Source organism: Pezoporus flaviventris, unplaced genomic scaffold, assembly GCF_033815535.1.
Source record: "Pezoporus flaviventris isolate CSIRO_AGI_PZ_B2104156 unplaced genomic scaffold, CSIRO_AGI_Pfla_v1 ptg000001l, whole genome shotgun sequence".
In the NCBI taxonomy this organism is placed as follows: domain Eukaryota; kingdom Metazoa; phylum Chordata; class Aves; order Psittaciformes; family Psittacidae; genus Pezoporus; species Pezoporus flaviventris.
In genome coordinates this window covers 9,758,426-9,778,565 of record NW_026892549.1, presented here as the reverse complement: position 1 = coordinate 9,778,565, position 20,140 = coordinate 9,758,426, and the positions used below count along the sequence as shown (strand labels likewise).

Here is a 20,140-nt window from a genome sequence, read left to right as displayed (position 1 = left end):
CATGTTTGAATAAAGGACCTCAGCTAACTGACATCACTCGGGAATGAAGACTTTGAATTATGATAATATACGATTTTGGTCCATGAAAAAAATCAGCCCAAATGACAAGCGCTTTCAGTAAGTCACCTCTTACTGAGATCTCAGAAGTGTGTCAAAAGTCAGTTTATCAATAGACAAACAGATTCAGAAAATACCCTGAGCTGAAAAAAGCTGGGAAGAGAGAGAATATGCGAAGTATTGAGTAACTTTGCCATGCTTTTGCTCTTCCCTGAACGTCCATTTATGGCTTCTCTGTTAAGCAACTACCACATCATAAAACGCACACGACCACATACCTATATGTTATTTATTACATATATAATCCTTGCACAAGGAATGAATAAACATCTCAGTAAAGAACTGAGTCTTCAAGATCTGCCAGAAATTCTGCTTGTCATCTTTATCTGTTTCATTCATTATTTCTTGCAGTTCTTAATCTGTTTGTTTGCCTGCTTTTTACACTGAGGTTTTTTAAAGATTTGACAACTTCACTGCCATGTAATGGACATTAATGTCGAACAAGGAATTTCTTGTCCTTTGAATAGAAATCTCCAGAACTAACTATGAGACACTCTCCTCTCCTTTCCTTTATTTCTTCATAATAAATACTAATTTTCATACTGTTGAAGAATAAGCCTACAAAATGTACATACATGTAAACTTATTTACTGCACCTATAGCTTCTCATTTGCTTTGATTTACTTGTTTTTTTGATCCATACTTTTTTCAGAAGCAAATTCTGCATTTTAGAGATGTGCTGAACTAGAGTGTGTGGTCGATTTCAATTTCTTATGTGGCATAAAGCAAGGCAGTGCTCCTGAAGCTTGGTGACTGCAACTAGGGTAGGTTATGATCAATAGGAAAGATCACGGTGTTGCTGTCAGTTTGGAGTAAGACAAAACTACCACAAGGCAAGTTCAAAACTACTGAGCACTTTGAAGAGAAAAGGTGAGAAGGATCTTTCCTCCCTTTCCTTATGTATCTTTGAGCTTAAAAAATTAAATGTTTAGCCAAAGTATGCTGCTAAATATGAAGCACAAAAAGCACTCAGAAGGAAGGGAAAAAGGCAACACTACCAGCAACAAGACACTGATCTTTGCATGTAATAGAACTATTCCTAGAAGTGTAATTTCTCCTTTCTGACTTTTCTTCCTCCTACTTCCTTCAAGAGGGCATGCGATAGGGAAATTACATATGTCACATGGAGCTATAACGGGGAGATAATAAGAATAGCCTTGGTTATTTACTTTCCCATTGAGAACAAGCTAAATTTCTTTACAGCTTCTTTTACAGACAGTGTATGTTTAAGAAGAATGCCCATCTTGTCAAGGGTATTAGCAACAAACTCACACATTATTTTGCCTTTAAATATATAAACATTTTAAAGACAACTCAAAGCAGTGATCATACAACTGTACGCTATGCACTGATGGCTGTTCTCTGAAACAAGCAAAATTCTGACTTAAGCCACAGCACCCCACACACACAAAAAAAAAAAAAGAAATAGTAAATACTATAAAATGAATCTTGACTCTTTTTTATTTCAAGGCTTAAGGGTAGAAGTACTGGAATGGTATGACAGGAAGTTGCAGGGAGAAGAACAAAGAAAAAACTTAGACCGCAACAGGAGCTAAGATGACATGAAAGGCTTCAAACATTCCCTTTTAATTGAGCTGTTCTGTAATTAAAGCCAATTTTGATAATGGAGAGCATTGTGGGTTTCACTCACATTTTATTCATTCCGTCTTTTTCACTTAGGCAGAGATAAGACTCTCTTTATACCTTAGTACTGCCAGAAATCCCAGACAAACGCCCGAAGTTTTGATTACAACAAACACATCCAAAACTTGGCAAATGTTACCCTTGGTAGGTTACCTTTAAGCCTTACCTTTAGAAATACTGATAAATTCTTTAGAGCCTCCTAATTGTAATCCTTAACCCACTTAAGACTGATTTAGTTATCAGAAGGAAGTAAACAAGATGTATCATACAGTCTCAGTAGCTTACATGCTTCCTGACCTCCTGCAAGATGTACCCAGACTTGCACACTGTAACGTGGGGTGAATGGGGTCTCAGGCCACAGGCTGACATTCTTCCTGTGTCCAGAAATGCCAACAGAAGTCATCACTGTATTCCTGTTACTCATCATGTTCATAGCAGAGTTTAGCCCCACTGAATGATGTAGGAAGACACAGCATTGTCTCTAAGTGATCCATAATTCTCTAGCTGCAATAACCTGGTTAGTGTATGCAGATTAGGCTGGTGGGCTGAGCTAGCATCACCAACTCTGCCTAGCCAGGCAGCAGAGGTGCAGACATGGGGATTTCTAGCAAAGATGAAATGGCAAGTAATTTAAATGGCAGTTAGCTACTCTAGTCCCACCTCCAGGGGAAAAAGAGGCTCCACGCAATTCCTTAGTTCCATTTCAACCTCCTCAGTTTAAAATTAAACAATTTATTTGCAACTGCTATTCCCCAAAAGCATCTTAGCCTGGGGACTGGAACACACTCCCCCCCCCCCCACTGTGCTTCACTAATGACTGATCAGCTCCAGCAGTGACATGTGTATTCTGTGGAGATTACACTTTTCATTAATTAGCTGTGTTCAATATAAGAAAAAGGAGCAAGATAAATAGATTAGTATAGTTCAGTACAAGCCTTGGTGGCAGATGAAAAAGAGCTTTGTACAGGAAAAATGACGGAGACACGAAATAAGCAAATAACACAGATGCAAGATTAGTTCAGGCTTTCTGTTGGTCACAAGAATTGCATTTTATCACTCCAGGACATCCCACTCTGTCACTGATTCAAAGCCTATCTATGGTGATTGCATGTTATGTACCAGTGCATATGGGTATGACTGCAGTTACAATCTGCAAATCACAGTTTTAACATGCTTGATGTTATAAGCATACAGTGAGCATTTTAATACAGGCAGGTCATACATCTTGGAAGAAACAAGACAGGCAATACTGATAGAAACAGAGCAGTGACTTGATAAGCACTAGTTCTTTAAAAAGTTGAGAAGTTGTATAAACACAAGTTCCTAATGGTGAAAAGGGGATATGCCTAACAATACATTCATAATATTTCCTGTTTGATTTTGATTCTGATACGGCCCACATTCCCTTTGCTAACATTCATATTTCCAGTGGAATGTGAATAATCTTTTAAAGGTTCAGACACATGAGAACACTTAAAGATGAGAAAGCACAAAGTTCTCAGGGGTTCAGTATATACAGGCTTTTCAGGAGATGACTATGGGTTACTTTGAACTTAACCTATATATTCCTATAGGGAAACAGAACAGATACATCATAAGTCTAGCAGACAAAATCTACTGGATTTTGTCCAGTGACTGAAAATTACCATTTGGAAATCTGTACTAGACATAAAACAAAGTCTTCAGGGAGAAGGCAATTATTTGAGGATGTTACCAGAGGAAATAGTGGGGTTTCCATTGTGTGCTATTTAAAAATCAAGATTGGATGTTCTTTTCAAAAAAGCCATGTTTTTGTCTTAATCAGCCCATGAATATCCTGTGTGTCATAGAGAAACTCAGACTAGGCAATCAAAAATCTCCCCTTTGGGCATACAGTTCTGAATTCATGCAGAAAGAATAAACTGAGAAAGACATACACGTCAGTAAAAAAAACCCTGGTGACTAAGCAACTATCTTGTTCCTTAAATCCAACTAGTATTCAACAGGTTGTTCTGCTGATATGCACTGCAAATCAGGTCAGGAAGTACAGATAATTATTACATGCAACTGTTCCTAAGAGACTGATAATGAGATCAGCAACTCCAAGTATAACAGCCTCTGCTAGGAAAGACTTGAATGAAAGGACCCCAGATCTGCTCCACCACTTTGCAGACAGACTAATGCAGATGGGGGCACACTATACCATAAGCCAAATACAGTAACTGTCACGTATTTACTATGATGCAAAGCAAAATATCCTTTCAAGACACAGATTACATGGCTTAGTGCAGTAAACCCAAACACAAACCTGAGAGCTAATATACCTATTTTTCTCAGCACAGTGGCCAAAAGAGCATTCAGCTCTATATTTTTGCTACCAATGGCAACACTCTCCCATGTCTTTTCAGTTTTTATTTTGTTTTGTCTCACAGATGGACCATTTACTTGTAGCTAACAGTTTTCAAGAATTTATTCTGTATAATCACAGTCATCAGACTAAATGTTGCTTCTGCGGTTCAGAAAACTGCAAGATTGATAGTCTCATGCCAATGAAGAGAAAAGGAAAGAAAATGTGAGGCATGGATGCTCTCACACTGTCATATTGCTTGGTCCTATGTATGGCACAGCGTGTACTGATCAGCTCATTTTTCAGTTGACAAGTGGCTTAGAATAGGGTCTTAGGCAGGAGGGAAGGCATACAGTGCATGTGGGCACACAGAGCTAGCAGTTACTTGGAAGGAATCCCATTATTAGTAAATAATCTCTTTTCTTTGGAAACTGCATGAGACACACACTCCCAGGTGTGGCAGCCTGGAAGAAGATCCAGAAAAGGACAGTGGACAAGAAACAGAGGCCACTGTGAGCTTAACAACACAAGATACATTAACTTGGTGAAAATATGACCAAACCTCATAGTTGTTATTCTGCAGGTCCCTTCTGCAGATGGGAGACAATATAGAAATTGCAATATTTAAGAAATAAAACTCTGATATTATTATGGGGAGATAAAACAAGATTGACACTTCTATGGTCTTTAGTGAAACAATTTTCAGTTCAAAATGCAGCACATACTTAGTTGTAGAGTTATTAAGTTGCTTTATGATTTTGATCAAAATAAATTTGCTCAAGTACATGAGCATAGAAAACTCACCTTCCAGAAATTATCTACTTTGCCATAAACAAGAGATTGATTCTGCCTTTTGATGTCATTAATGTGTTTAATGTCACTGGAATTCAGATGCTGCTCTACCACAAATCCAAGGAAGCTGTTATCTGGAGTGTGAGCTGTAAGACACAGAGCATATTCAAAACCTTTTAAAGTATCAGTTAATGTTACAACACTGTGAATATTGTTAGAAATGCAGGTATAAGGAATATATTATTTAACAGATCACTTTGCATTCATAGAGAGAGATACGTTTGCTTGCTTTATTATCAATAAAGTCCTTATTAAATCCTGCTATGTATGTCTACTGAAGTAAGCAGTTACTTTCTGGCTCATTTCTGACAATAAAAATTCTGTATCTGGACTGAGGCCAATGATAACGATTTTTTGTGTGCTGAGCTTTATTTTATTATTAGAGATAAGAGAACCAGAAGAAGTTCAGTTTAATAATCTCAGCGATGCAATACCAACAACTTGAAAAAACCCTGGGTTTATGCTTGTTAACAAAGCTGTATGTTGCTCACTGCCATAAATAATTCTAGTAAATTTCTTGGGTTTACCTCCCATATTGGAAGAGCTAACACTGACCATCCCACTCACTGCATATTACCTATCCATGCTCATTACTAGCCTACAAATCACACTACGCTGATAATAACACAAATTTCACTGCCTAATTCACTCAGATCTATCTTGGCAAAACAGTTGTTAATCCAGCGCCCAGACAAAAAGTTCATGCAAAGGATGACAACTTACTCGTAAGTTTTCTGTATTATTTGTAGCCTCTGTTAGTCTTTTTCCAGCAGTGACATCCAGCAATATTAGCCACTGATCTCCACAGATCTATAGGCCCATTAAAACTAAGGGGTTTTTTGTTTTGTTTGGTTTAAGCCTCCCTTTTAAATTCTGGCACACAAGCTGATAACTTCTTATTAAGCACATTTTGCAAAGTTATTAAAAAAGAACAAAAAAAAAACCCAAACAACCCCAAAGAAAAAAGGAAAAAAACACAACCCAAACCCCATAAAATAAATAAACCCCAACCCAAAGACAGGGCCCCAGGCACTTACGATACATGCAGTGGTAAACCTATAGCCAAGGTTATATATAAAATAAATTCTATTGCAATTATAGGGCTCTGCTTTTTGATTCCTGAAATCAGTGAGCTTGATAATGCAGTAGAACAGAGAAACCATACACAGTGTACGCTTCCTTCTGCCATTACATTTAGTCTTACAAATGACAATTACTCTTTTTCATAAAAAAATGCCTCAGCAACAACTAAGCACTCAGACCCAAGGACTTTTTAGGATTTAGCATAGCAAATAACACACAGCAAATATGCCTGACAAGGGGCATTTTTCTATCCCTTCATATTTTGGATAAGAGACTGCATTCAAAGGACAGGCAAGGCAGTTCACCCAGAAGAAAAACTTTTGTTAAAGTTAGCACTCAGAACTGGTGGAATTCAGTGGCTCAAACATCACTGAAAGGAAGCACTCAAATTTTCAAGCAGCATCACACAGTTTTAAAAGTACCAGTACTCTTATTTTGCATAAAAGAATTTAAATTAAAAACATAAAAAGGGGTAAAAAAACCCCAAACCCTCATGCTTTTGGAAAGCTCAGAGAATAGTCAAGCATTTGGTAATATGCCACAGGTTTGAGTATGGCTTTCTTGTTGCTCAGTAATAATTTTCTGCCCTTATAATCAGAGTTTTCAAAACATAATAAGAGTCTGGGGATTTTTGGAAGCTGTCCAGGGTTCAAATCTGTCATAAAATCTTTACTGATGCATAACATGTGCTTTTAATCACAACCCCATAAAAATGGTGCTACCTCTGCAGCAGAGAAAAAACAAAACAAAACAAAACCCTTTAAATATCACAAAACATGCTGAATCTTCTACAGCAGTACAGAAAGCAAAAAAACCCTTCAATAATCGACAGCACTGGAATCACTCATGGCTTCAGAATGTGTTTGCCTGCAATCCATTTACCACTTCTGTAAAGGAAAAGCTGCAGTCATTTCCAGTCGTAAAAATTGGAAATGGTTATTTACTGAAATTCCGATACAGTTGTACACTTCTGAAAATCCATTATATGAAGTGATTTGCTCTGAACAAGAGACTGTGACAGTAGTCTATGCTGTCATGACAGAGATCTCTATAGAGAAGATTTAGTTTCTTCTGCATTTCAAGAAGTGGGATTGAGGAGTACACACACACAGCTGTACCACAAGTATTCATTTAACTATTTTCCTCAAAGGCTTCATCATCCTTGCTGCTATCTTGACCAGGACCACACACACAAATTTCCCAGCAGCTGGATCGTTTAAATATTGAGCTTTCAGATCCTTTTCCATTTAGAACATAAACCAATAAATATAGCAAATCACATGGATAAGGCACAAGTTATGCTTACTATGTCCAGAGACAGACTCTGCAACCACTTCTAAGTCACATTTCCCCAACACACATTTTGTTACTTGTTTCCAAACAACTGTGAATGCAGTCTTTTATCTTTTGAACAACCTTCACTTATATTTCTCTGGAAAAACTGGCACAGCAAATGTTGACAGACAAAATATGCCTCTCTCAAGAATTCTACATGGCAACTGAAATCAAAAGCATGTCAACCAGACAGCAGCATGTATATTTCTGCTATGAAAAGCAGAAAAGTTTGCGAGACTTGACTATGAAGTCTGATGACAGAGAACAGTGCATGCTCTGGCCTTAGTCTCAGACAAGGGACCACCACCACACTTTGGCAGTCAACCTGGTCACTGCCAAGTGTTTCCTTACAGACTTGGGCTGAAAAGTTCCTGCACACAAAAGTATAACCTTTCCTCTTCCCTAAGCTTCATTTAACATCAAGCTATCTGGCAGTAGTGAATCTTTCTGCATATTTCAGAGATTACAAACTTGAACGACTACTACAACATGCAAGAGAAAGATCCTTTGATTCTAGAACCTAGTGCCATAAAGTCAAAGAAGTTAAGGACTGGGTCTAGAGCAGGCCAGTATGGTTTAACAGTAATGATTTAATCTGATCCAATATATACAGGATTTATATAATTTTTTGTGTTCTTTTGAGATATTTAACAATGCTTCAGAGAGCTAAAGCAGTGCAGAAATCTACTACTTGTTTTTCAATAGCTTTGTACACTGCTAGCAAATAAAGGTGAATCAGTTCACCTCAGGATGAATGCCCAAGATGAAAAAAAAAGCTATGTGAAAATTTTTTAAATCCGTAAAAAAAATTTAATTTTTTAAAATTTAAAATTTTAAATTTTGAATTTTAAAAATTTTTTAAATCCGTAAAAAAGTAGAGAAAAAATATTTTTGCTGAGTATTAGTTTATTAATCTTGAGCAAAAAGAAATGGCAAAGGAATTGTGCTGCTCAGCTGTTCAGAGGAAAAAAGCAGAAAGAAAGAAACCTAGTTAACATAGTTACAAACTTCAGCTACAAACTTCAGTTTAACATGATGAAATGTGAGCTTTTTAGTTTATAAATGTATAATTTTTTAGTTTATAAAAATGCAGTCTAGCAAGTTTGCCAAAACCCTATTGCTCCATAGACAGGATTTGAGAAGGCAAAATTAACAAAAGCTAACTCACTGACACTTGAATATAAAGACAATCACCACTTCCCACAGGTACCCTGAAAATAAATTTCCCTACCATTATTTATATTAAGTTGATATTTTTTTTTTCCAGCTGCTGCATGGAAGCACAACAGAGATTCTGCACAGTCTACAGACACTTACTGACACGATTCTGTCCATTCGGTAAGCTGCATTTTATTAAACCATGAACTTACCTTTCATAATACAGAAGTTCTTCTCAATGACAGTGTTCCCTGTAAAAGCTCTGAATTATTTATAAACACAGGGATACTTACGGAACATTGTATAAAACTGCTGTGGATTAAGGTTCCACTTTCCCCATGGTGTCTTGTGGCCTTTAGACTGGGCATAATGGGCATGGTTAAACTCTGGTTCAGTTCCAAAGGAATCCAAAACTCTTAGCATACACCTAAAAGAGAGCAATAATTTACTGTAGGTACACATGCATATAAAACTTACATATACATATATATGTAAGTTATGATAATTAAAATGTGTTTGCGTTTGCAACTGCGGATGATTTATAAACTAAAGATACATTTCAAACATTTTTGTTCATATTACATTCACAAAGACATTATGATAAGCAAATTCAAGGATATATCAGACATTCAAATAACAACCATGAAGCTTGTTTTGGGTTTCTTTGTTCTTACAGAACAAAGTTATGCTTTAACATCCAAGTAGAGCTTACAGGAGCTTATGGGAATGCTACTGTGGTCACCTACATTCCTGGGGCTCTGAAGCAGAATTTAGGCAGAAGAAGAGAGGATTCTTCATCTATTTTCTAATATTCTCACCCATTACCACAAAATCAAATGCAACAGCTGAGGGCCGTATGCCAAGAAGATCAGAGTAGAACATTACTTTGTGTTTAGACAATTGTATTCAGTCTCCAGGTTCTGACTGACTTTTGGGTAAATTAGACCCACTAGAGAAGCACTGAAGACAGCTTAATTTTCTGAATATTTACAGTCAGACAGACCATTTGTTTATGAAACACTTTGTCACAGACTTCTGAAGAAAAGATATTGAAAAATGTCTGCAAGAAACAGTACACAACTGAGAGAAACCTTGGCGCTGGACTACAAAGGGTCTGAAGCGAAAAGAATCACACTCAGTCCTTCATTTCACTCCTATGAATTCCTTGACAAAAAAAATAAAAAATTACTTCACTTATGAGCAGCTCCTTTCCAAAAAGGGTCCACATTATATGAGAGGCAGAAAAAGTCTCAGTATGAAAAGGGCAGCACACATTTTAGCATATGGATTCTAGAAATTGTGTTTCTAAAATGCAGCCTGCCAAACCTTTATGTCAAACCTTATAGCCATCATACTGACCACCAGCTATACTGCAAATTAATTGGACTATATGGCTCCAAAGCTGCTGACCCTACCATTCTTCATCCCTCCTTAACAATTTTCAGAAAAAAAAAATGTATAGGATTTGTTCCCACACTATGTGCCGCTATGTTATAAAGGTATGAACTCTTATCACTGAATGCTTTATCATGGGGCTTGTATGTGCCAAAGAAAAGACACAACCTCATGGTGGCAGAGAATTGAGGAAGCTACAAAAGTTACTATTAAAAATGGCTATACTTCCCAGTCTTCAACACTTCCCATGCTTCAAGCCTATATATATTAAGTTCAGTAAAACTACAGGATTTTGGCTTTAAAATGAGACAGAATTTAGCCCCCCAAAGGTGAAAGGATTAGCTCCAGCCATCTTTCAGCTTTAAAAGATGAAAGAATTGGTCCCTAAAATACATGTACATATTTTTTATATGGTCTCTTTTCTCCAAAGTGTCTATTAAAAAGGAAAAAAAGCAAACCACCAAACAGCAACCTTTAAACTCTCACATGAAAATGACACCTCTATCTTTGAAAGTACAAATAGAGAAAATTTACTTTTTTTGTTAAATCTTCACAGAGATCTTTCAAGCGGAAAGAAAGTCGCAATATACAATACATTATGATTCACCAAACAACAAAGCTGACAGATCAGTTTCTGTGCAGTGTTTCATGTCAACTGATCTCAATGAAAATATTTTACAACAGTGGCAGTTATCTCTGCATCGTACAAAAGACTTCAGCAGGACCAAAACAACGTCTGCACTGATGAATCATTCAGTAATAAAAACCCTCTTATTTCTTGGCAGGCCTTAAAACAAAATTTTTATCAAATGTACAGCTTTTGGCCAGGTACTTGAGTAAGGGAGAATGAACAATAGGTGAAAGCTACTGAAAAATTGCAACATTACTGGAGTTTGTCAAATTATTTATGTAAGGAGCACTAAATCACATGTGGTCATCTCAGAGTGCTTTGTTTCCTCTCTTTTTCCTGTATCCAGATGAAAGCTGCGTAGCACTAATTGTTCACAAGGGTATGTGTAACTATGTCCAACACACACAGGATTTCTGAAACGGGGCAGGAAATGTGATGCAATAGAAACTACACTAAACCAGAAAACAGGGAAAACAAAAAAGTATTTATATGATTCAGGCATAAAGTAAGTTGGAAAAGAGAAAAAGGTCACAGCAGAAAGTGTAAGTATGTGCAGAAATGGTATGAAATAGCAAAGGTTCAAGTAGTGAATCTAATCCCTGAAATACAGCAGAAAAGAACTAGTAAAGATTTTAAATTTAGAAATTAAGGCAATTAATGCCAGTTATGCTGAACTGGTATTTTAACATATGCAGGCACACCTCAGTTGTCTACCCAAGTACTGTATTCTCCATTTGTGTCACTTGGTGGTTTAAACCTCTTTCAACTGAATTATTTTAAAACAAAAAGACTGATTTTGCATACAACATTTTAGCACTTTTAAAGTGAAATATTTCATTTTGTAAATGGCAAAACAGCATTTTTTTAAATCACGCATATATTTTGAATAAAAATGTTAATTTAGACTGAATTTAATGTCAGTTTTCACCCACTTTCCTCTTTCCCTCCTAAGATGTCAAGTAGCTTTAGCAGTGAGGTAGCAGAGAATTATAGCATGGAATTGGTGTCAGACTGATTAGTCTATTCACTGACTAATTAAACAGAGGATTGGTGGGTATCACACTCCTTATAGAAACATCCATATTAAAGTCATCTTTCTTGTTATAGCATATTAGAAGTGATCATTTTGGGGCCTAATATATAAAAAAAAAAATGTACCTAGACAAAAGTAACTCAGAATTATCACAATTTTTGAAGTGAGTGTTTTTCAGAAATATTGGGCATAAGCACAATCTTAATGGGGCTGTCCTTGTGGAAGGACATATCCTTCTCCCACCTGAGGTTATAATTTTTCTCTACTTACGTATACTTCATCTTTGTTTACACAAGCAACGGTGTCCAGCAGCACTCACTGCTGTCAGCAACTAGTGCTTATGCCTGCACAAAAAGTTAAAACAAGGGGTACATACATGGCAGTGGACGTAGACATTTTCCTGGGAGCAAGCTGATCAAGATCCACCCAATTTTGGTTTGGAAGCTCGACAAGTGCACTGAGCTCAGGTACAGCAATGTGCCAGCACAGATACATGGACTCCAGCCTGCTTGTCCAGCCAGCTCAGATCATGAGCAGCTCATATCTGCCTATACAAATCCTTGCAGACACACACATTCACTTTCAGGCCACTCAGTACTTGCATTTAAAATGTAGAAACTGAGTCAGAAAATAAGCCTCCTAAAACAAATGTATTCTAGAGAACATGCAAAAAGCAGGAATGTTGCACTTTTTTTAGGATAGCCGTCATGTTAATTTATTTCAAGAATAAAGCTAGCTGGTTTTTTGGCTTTTGGGAATGAGTCACTGCTAGAGAGACTGTAGAAAAACGGGAAAAATAGAAAAAAATCTGACTTTTATGTGCTGTACGGAGGATGAGGGTGCTAAGAAAGGCAATGTGCTGCACTCCTCAAACTATATTAAGCTACTATTTTTTTTGTTGTTTCATTGCCCAGAAATTGCTCTCAAATATCCAGACTTCAGAAGTGAAAAACAGTATGTCCAGGCATTTGTCTGCTTGAAAATAGTGACCTCAAAAATGAGATCTGTTTTGCTAGATTCATACTATTTACGACACTAATTATAACTCAGATAAAGCATGTGCTACAGAGAATCACTGGTGCTACTGATCTCAGACGTACAAAACAGGGTTTCAGTTGTTTAGAAATTCTCACCCCTCAGAACTGCAGGGTCATTCTTTAGACCTACCAATTCTAGAAACCTGATTTGCAATTACCAAGAAAATCCCCAGGGCTCTAGTTCACTCACAAAAATTGCACATAGCACTCTTATCAAGACACTGCTCTGCAGGCAGGGGTTTATTCTACCACTCTATTCCAATCTGAGAGTGAATAAACAAGTTTTAATTTATCTGTATTTGAGTCTGGTCTGCATAAATCAAACTGAGCTGACATTTCTCCTGAAAAACCATATGGCACAAAGCAAAACACCTCTTTCAAGACAAAGAATTATTCCTATTGACATTAAACACAACTGAGTGAGAAATCAAAGTTTGTAAAGAACAAAGGCTATAAGCCAGCTTTATTTGTGATCATGTTTATTTTACTGGAATGAATTAAGCAAAACCATATAATTATGCTTTTATACTGTACTTACTAGTTTTAACTTATTATTTTGATGACAAAATTTATGAGGTAACTCATGACACTGAGAAACAGAAACATAATTGCAAGTGGATCCTCAAATAGGAGATAGTGTGCATGAAGCTATGGATTAATTCTTCTGCTCTAATCAATCCTGTAGTCCCTGCTAAACTCTGGACACTGTTTTGTACTCTGAACTTGAGAAAAAGTATCAAGTAATTAGATAGATTTCTCTCAGGTCTGAAAAACCTGAATTGTAATTAATGATCAAACCCCCTAAATTTATTTTGAAGAAAAGCAAACTGAAGGAACAACAGGGTAAAGGACAGTCTAGAGGCTGGGAGAGAGGGGACGGAAGCAATTTATTCCCCAGAACCATATCAGAATAAGCAGTTATGGGCACTTTACAAGCAACCAGACCAAGAAAAAACACTTCAAACAAAAGCTTAACAATATAAAACAGTGTCTGGGACATCTTTTGCAGTCAAGTCTCTCAAGAAGGAGAAAGACATTCAATCTACTTTTCAGAAAGACGATGGACTAGACAAGGTCTTCCTCCATTCCAAGAAATCAAAGATTGCAGAAGAGAGGCATTAAGAATTTATTTTCTTCTTCAAAAGCCTAACAAAAACTCCTATATTACCGAAGGCATTTATTTAGCGTTAAATTTAATTCTACTCTCCTAAACGAGAAAGTGTCAGTCATTACCACAAATTAGGAACCGATGAAAACCAGACTGACAACTTGAGATTTAATGATTCATGAAATAAGCAAGAAAAATTGAAAAGTTAATCTAATATTCTCAGTATCATGGTGTATTTCCATATCTTCGTTACAGAACATACCAAATAGGAAATTCAAAACAAAAGGAGAGAAACATTTCAAATTTGTAAGTATGGGTTTATATTCAGACTATAATACTGTATATGATCACCTACTGACAATTACATCTCACAACCAACCAACTGTAGCTCAGTGGAAAACGGGATTATCTTTACTAGCAGGATCCTATAAAACAGAATAACCATTTACTCTTTTGCTTAAAAAAAAAAAAAGTAAATAGAGATAATAGTAATCTAATCAGTAACACTGATCACAGGATTCTCACTTAAAAATATGCTGAAAAGGACCAAAGCTCTAGAAAATCCTGAAGTTGAAAGAAAACAATTTTTCTGCCTGCAGTGAACACCTTTCAATACCTTCCTTCAAGTGGGATTTACTGGACTTCATGGATCACAAAACACAGCTAATTCAATTGTGTATAGAAAGATCTAAGTCAGTAATTTAGATTTGGTTTTATTTCACGCTGATATATATCGGTACAGCACATGGGAGCTTGCTGATTTAAAGTTACTGACAAAAAGAAAGGTGGTTCTAAAACTTCAGATGCTAAGAAGGCTGTACAAAGTAATTTCTTGTGACCACCATCTTCCATTTCTAATGGAAAAATATTCACAGCTTACAGAAGCACAACTGCAGTTTATTGTTTGGTCCTGTCCCTGAAAACAACTCTCTGCCCAGCATCTCCAGGGATGGAACAGAAAAAATTGCATTGCATTTGTTGCCCAGTATAATTAGCATAGATAGAGGTCCACAATCATCAATCCAGTACAGCTACAAACATGGACAAGCAAAATATGCCTTTGGTATTCCAACTGAACAAGATCAAATAATCTCTCAGCTCATCTACTAATTTACAGAACAAAGGGGATGGGGTGTAAGGAAGGGAGAGAAAGAAAGGCAAAGGTAATGCCTCAGAAAGATAATACAATTCATTCAGATTAAAAATGGTTGAATCCAAGAACCCCAAACTTGCTGGGGGGCATAAAGATGGTATGCAACAAACAGGTCTTAGCCCCTTTATTCCTAAGAATGAAAGTCAACAGAGAACCATATTTTCACTTTTAAATAAATTCAATGTGAATGTACTCACCTCAATATTTTGACATGTTACTCAAAAAAACTCTTTAACAAAGCAGTTAAGAGGTCAATAAGTGTTATACTTACTGGTAATGTACCCATGATGGACCAAGCGTTTTCTTAAACTGCGTGAGTCCCACTATATCAATGTAAATGAGTTCTACAACTTTATCCCCCTGGGTAGGGCAGCCAGATCTGTTACCTACAACCTTCTTCATAATCCTAAACAAAGAAGGAATATGGAAAAGCAGTACTTTCCAAATATGTTGAATAGATGCTGTAATACTGTTTACACCAATAATTTCCCTTTTCAAAAAAGCTTTACACTTATTTTTTCCAAACCAGAAAACATGTAAAAACATTCAAATTCTAAAGATGTTCATCATTTATTAAGAAACATTTATACATCAGTAAAGCGCTAATTTGCACTAAAAACCCCATCTAGTTTAAACAAGAGTAATGTGGCTGTAATGTTTAGAGTGTACTTTGAAATTATTTTAAATAATTTAAATAAATGTACTTTGAAATTATTTTAAATAATTTCAGATTTCTATTGACAGCTTCATATTGCAAGTGCTCTCTATAAAATGATGTTATGTTTGTCATAAAAAAAAACGAAGAGCTACAGAAAAAGTGTACGTGCTCAAGCTTAAAACAGATGTTTAATGCCTAATGCTGAACTAGTATGCAGAGCAAGACAAAGACGAGCAAGGTAGCAATTTGACCTAATATTAGCAATTAAATACACCAAAAGTAATGTGTTTAAAGGATCTACACTTCTATTTTAAAATGAGATACTGCATGAAGAATAGCAGAAACTGAAGAAAAGGACACAGAATTAGGCTAGTCTGTAACTTTTCCTATTATAGCTGGTTAAAGCACCTGCAATGTTAAAGATAAGCTGCTTAGCTTGAATTTTACAACATTCATTTATGAAGTCTCAGGAGCCTGAAGCCACAAAGAAACACATTATCCTTTTCATAGTACATATACTCAGCTCATGAGAATAATCTATCGTATGTTTAGTGAATTACCACTTTCATTTTATGCTTCAAGAAATTATATACTGTTAATGGAAGCTTTAAGAGTTTACAATTCCTTTTTTGTATTCCAGTTTCAAAAGTGAAAGTAATCTCCTTACTCCTTGAGCTCTGCCAGTGAAGCTGAAATCCTGATATCATGGCCCAGTAAGTAGAGAGATGTAATTAAATCACTCCACTGGACTAATTCACCAAGTGGGCCACCGCTAAATGCATTTTCTGCAATCTTGAATCCAGATTCTTTTGTCAAGAGCCCCAGATGAACAAGAATCTGGAAAGAAAAGTCATATGTTACGAGTTATCAACATTGAAATGCAACCGTTATACCTCATGGCATGTTTTCTTCCTATTAAATTCCAGCTGTGGCCAAAATATCAACTCAAAAAAATCTAATACTCCCACCCTAATGACTTACTTAATTCTGTAATGGATCTCCAAAACAATAATTATAAGAATGTTACTGCATTGCTTTGCTGATCTGCCACCCTTTCTACCTGCTGGTCATGCATCTTTTGATGTATCCCAGGATACAGTTGGCAAATTACTTTGATTTAATAACCACTTAAGATTCTCAAGTAGGATACACTTGTTTAGGCAAGACAGTATAGTTAAGGATGGGACAAGCCAACAAGAACTTGAAAAGACTGTATAATAGTAGCAGGATGCTTTCCAAAGCTCTCCTCTCCATTGCCACCAGAGGAGTTTTCTCTGTATTTCTCTGAAATTCCTGCTTGCGTTTCCAGCAAAGCACAGAAACCGAGTTCCAAACACTTTGCTAAATACCTGGTTGTTGAGTGTGGGTACATACAGTGGCAAGCCTAAAACCTCATGAACACCATAAACCTTTGTGACGATTTTATAAAGACCTGTCACTCTTTATAAAGAAGCACCATTCAAAAAACCATGTTATTCTAATCTCTTGCAGCTCCCAGAACTGAGCTGGACATATTAAAACGAAATCACCATTATTTTTTTAAAGCCCAACCTCAAAGGACTTTTAAAAGCAAAGAATAAGAATTAACTAGAGCATCCCATCAAAACTGCCGGTGCAGGACAATACTGTTTCTGTTTATTCCTGAGTTTAGTATTCCCAGATGTTAGATTTCTTTAATAAAACAGGCTGGAGGACTGCTTGAAACAGATGGTCTGCTCCTTTACAAAGGGTGAGCCTATTCCAGGACTGTAGTAGGTGATGAATATTAAAGCTGCAACATGGCATACAGATGTCATGCAAAGACTGAGACTGTCAAGCAAGGCGCTGGGCTACAGCCAGCCGGGTTTAAAGAGAGGGTAGAAACATGACTGTGCATGGCTTGCTGTCACTTAGGACTGGCTCCACTAAGAAGGAAGGGAAACCCATTGTGGTGTTTACGACCTTGAGCTCTACAAATCTCAACAATCTAAAGCTGTTGTCAACTTTACGTCTACTCAAATCCAAAAGAGAGTTATGCTATTTAAAGTCTTAATTTTGGACAAAGAAGATGCACAACTTTTTTGCTCCATTACATAAAACACTCAATTTTCAATAGCCTGCTGCAAATTCACAGTTTTTCCTTTTAGAATCTTCTACATAGTCTCTATTTTATCCAAAATCAAAGAGGTTAAAAACTTACTCAAAGAATGACTCATGGAAAGTGTGTGAAACTATTTGTTAAAACAAATACCCATTGTAACAGTAACTTCAAACAGCAAAATACTTCTTGAAAAGAGGCATACATATAAACATGAGCCTTTTGGTCATATTTGGTATTTCCACTCTGAAGTTACTTCTGGAATAAGAAGCTTAAAAGAGCCTATAAAACTGCAAGTGGCAGGAATGAAAAATCTTTTTATTTACCTTTTTTCGTTTTCTCTTTTCCAAACTCTGTTTTTCTGCAAGTGATTTAATCGCTTCAATCCAGGTATCAGCCATTCTTCTGATGCGTAACATCATCCACCTGAATTCCTCATGTCTTGACATCATTTTGTAGAGATTATCAAAGTTGATACGAATTTCAGCCTTCAATTAAAACATTAAGAAAACCCCAAAACATTTGTTAGACTTCACACAGTCTACTCTCCAGAAGTGAAAAAACTTGCCAAATGTGAACTGTGTGCTCTTCATCTCTCATTCAGAAAGAAGATGGAAAAGAAGGAAAATAAGACACACTTAACACTAAAGTCAAGTTGAGGTTTTAGTTCAAACACTTAAGATAGCTTTAAACAGACATTTCTAAACCACATAAATTACTGTTATTGTTATTAGGAGTATTTGGTATCCCCACAGTATCATAGAATAGTATGGGTTGAAAAGGACCTTGAAAATCATCTGGTTCCAACCATCCTTCTGCTAGATCACATTGCCTAAAACCCCATTAAATCTGGCTTTAAATGCACTATGTTTGTAGTGCTTCCACAATGTACTTATTTCTGCAATATACGATTTAGTTTTGTTCATGTCCTTCAAAATGAGGTTAAAGGATCTCTAAAACATAAAATCAGAACAGTATGCTGAAGATTCAGTAAGATGAAGATTTTTGTATATCTTGAATCATTTAAAATCTACAAGGAAGCATCCTACTATATCATAAAGGAAGAAACATTACTAGATTACAAATTTTAAAGGAAATACTGCTTTTATAGCTAGACTGATCTAAGAACAATTGGTTTTACAAAATGAGACAGCCTATATCTAAATTACGTACGCAACATTCATATGCAGCCCAGCAATTATCTTAAAATATCTATGTGCTACATAATTAGGCCATAGCATTTAGAAACAACCTGCATGCTGTAGAGTTTTGTTTTTTTTTTTTTTAAAAAAAGGAGTAATGAAAATGTTACTACAGAACTGAAATGTATATATACCACTTCCCTTAAAGCATTTTTATATGTATTATATATATTAATAGGACCATAAAATTGGGCAGCTTCACACATGGTCACTTAACGCTGGTGAATGGATTTGTTAATTTTTGGAATTTTTCTTGGTATCTCAGATATTTCACAAATGTAAACACTAAATGGTTTTTAACGGAAATCTACCACCAAGACTGCAATGTGACACAATGACTGGAGAAGACACATAATGAGTAACATATATATAATCAAGGATGCTCCCTTCAGTTTTGAGGAGCTGAGGAATAAAAACGGTAAATTTTAGTATTATCAGCATTTATGTGGCACAGGATTCCAGGATTTTTTGCATGAATCACAATTACTGAATTATATTTCATATTTTACTATTATCCTTACCACTGTTCTTTGATCAGTTTCTTCATTAGGATTTTTTGCTCTCCAAGGTAAACGAGGACACCAATTTTCAACCTGTAAAACAGTCACATGAAAATAAATAATTCTGTTCTGTTCCATTCCATTCCAGCTGGTCTACCAAAGCCTCTTACTGCCTTTGTATTACATCTTTCTATGGCTTAAATAAGGTATCAGCTGATTAGTAAGTCCCTGCAAGTTAAAATCGCTTTTTGCAAGAAAAGCTTAAGACTTTTTGCAATTCAGTGCTATTTTAACCTTGCAAATTTGCAACCAGAAGTCACATTTAGATATTCATTCATGATAATGAATACAGGAGATAAAATGATTTCAAGACAGAGATCAGCCATTAAACGCTCTAAATACACTTTCTCTGAGGAGTTCCTAAATGTTTTTAAAAAGCACTAAGTTTTTCATGCTTCTAGACCTTAAAAAAAACCTATTTTGGAACATACCCCACCTCCCCAGAATAGCTTTATGGAAAGCAAAGCCTGATGAAAACCAATGATCAAAGTTCTACCTTGTAGAAATCTAGAAAAAAAGTTGAAAGAAGAATAAAACCTAAACTACCTTATTTGAAGGGTATAAGTAACATAATTATAACTTATGTAACAATATCCACAAGTACTAATAGCTGTAATTATTAGAGAAACACAATCAGCACAAAAGCAATACTACTATTGTCTACTAGGAAAAAAAAGTACAACAGCTAGTACTTAGGGAAGAAACAGCAATGGATGCAAGTCACTGAAAGCTCCCTAGGGATCTTGCTTGTCTTGTAGAATCTTTATTATT

The 20,140-nt window shown here is 36.0% G+C and overlaps 2 protein-coding genes across 4 annotated transcripts in view; one reads left to right on the top strand and one right to left on the bottom strand.

The window, feature by feature from the left end:
- ZRANB3 (zinc finger RANBP2-type containing 3) overlaps positions 1-20,140 on the top strand; it is a 487,195-nt gene that overhangs the window by 304,409 nt on the left and 162,646 nt on the right. The window lies entirely within an intron of this gene.
- Positions 1-20,140, bottom strand: part of MGAT5 (alpha-1,6-mannosylglycoprotein 6-beta-N-acetylglucosaminyltransferase) — a 126,148-nt gene that overhangs the window by 24,453 nt on the left and 81,555 nt on the right. For all 3 annotated transcript variants that reach the window (XM_061443912.1, XM_061443987.1, XM_061444059.1), the window contains 6 exons: positions 19,331-19,402; positions 17,934-18,095; positions 16,198-16,367; positions 15,144-15,278; positions 8,809-8,942; positions 4,892-5,025 (listed from right to left, as the gene is read on the bottom strand). In XM_061443912.1, the coding sequence (XP_061299896.1) occupies positions 4,892-5,025; positions 8,809-8,942; positions 15,144-15,278; positions 16,198-16,367; positions 17,934-18,095; positions 19,331-19,402 (807 nt within the window). The remainder of the gene's footprint in view (positions 1-4,891; positions 5,026-8,808; positions 8,943-15,143; positions 15,279-16,197; positions 16,368-17,933; positions 18,096-19,330; positions 19,403-20,140) is intronic.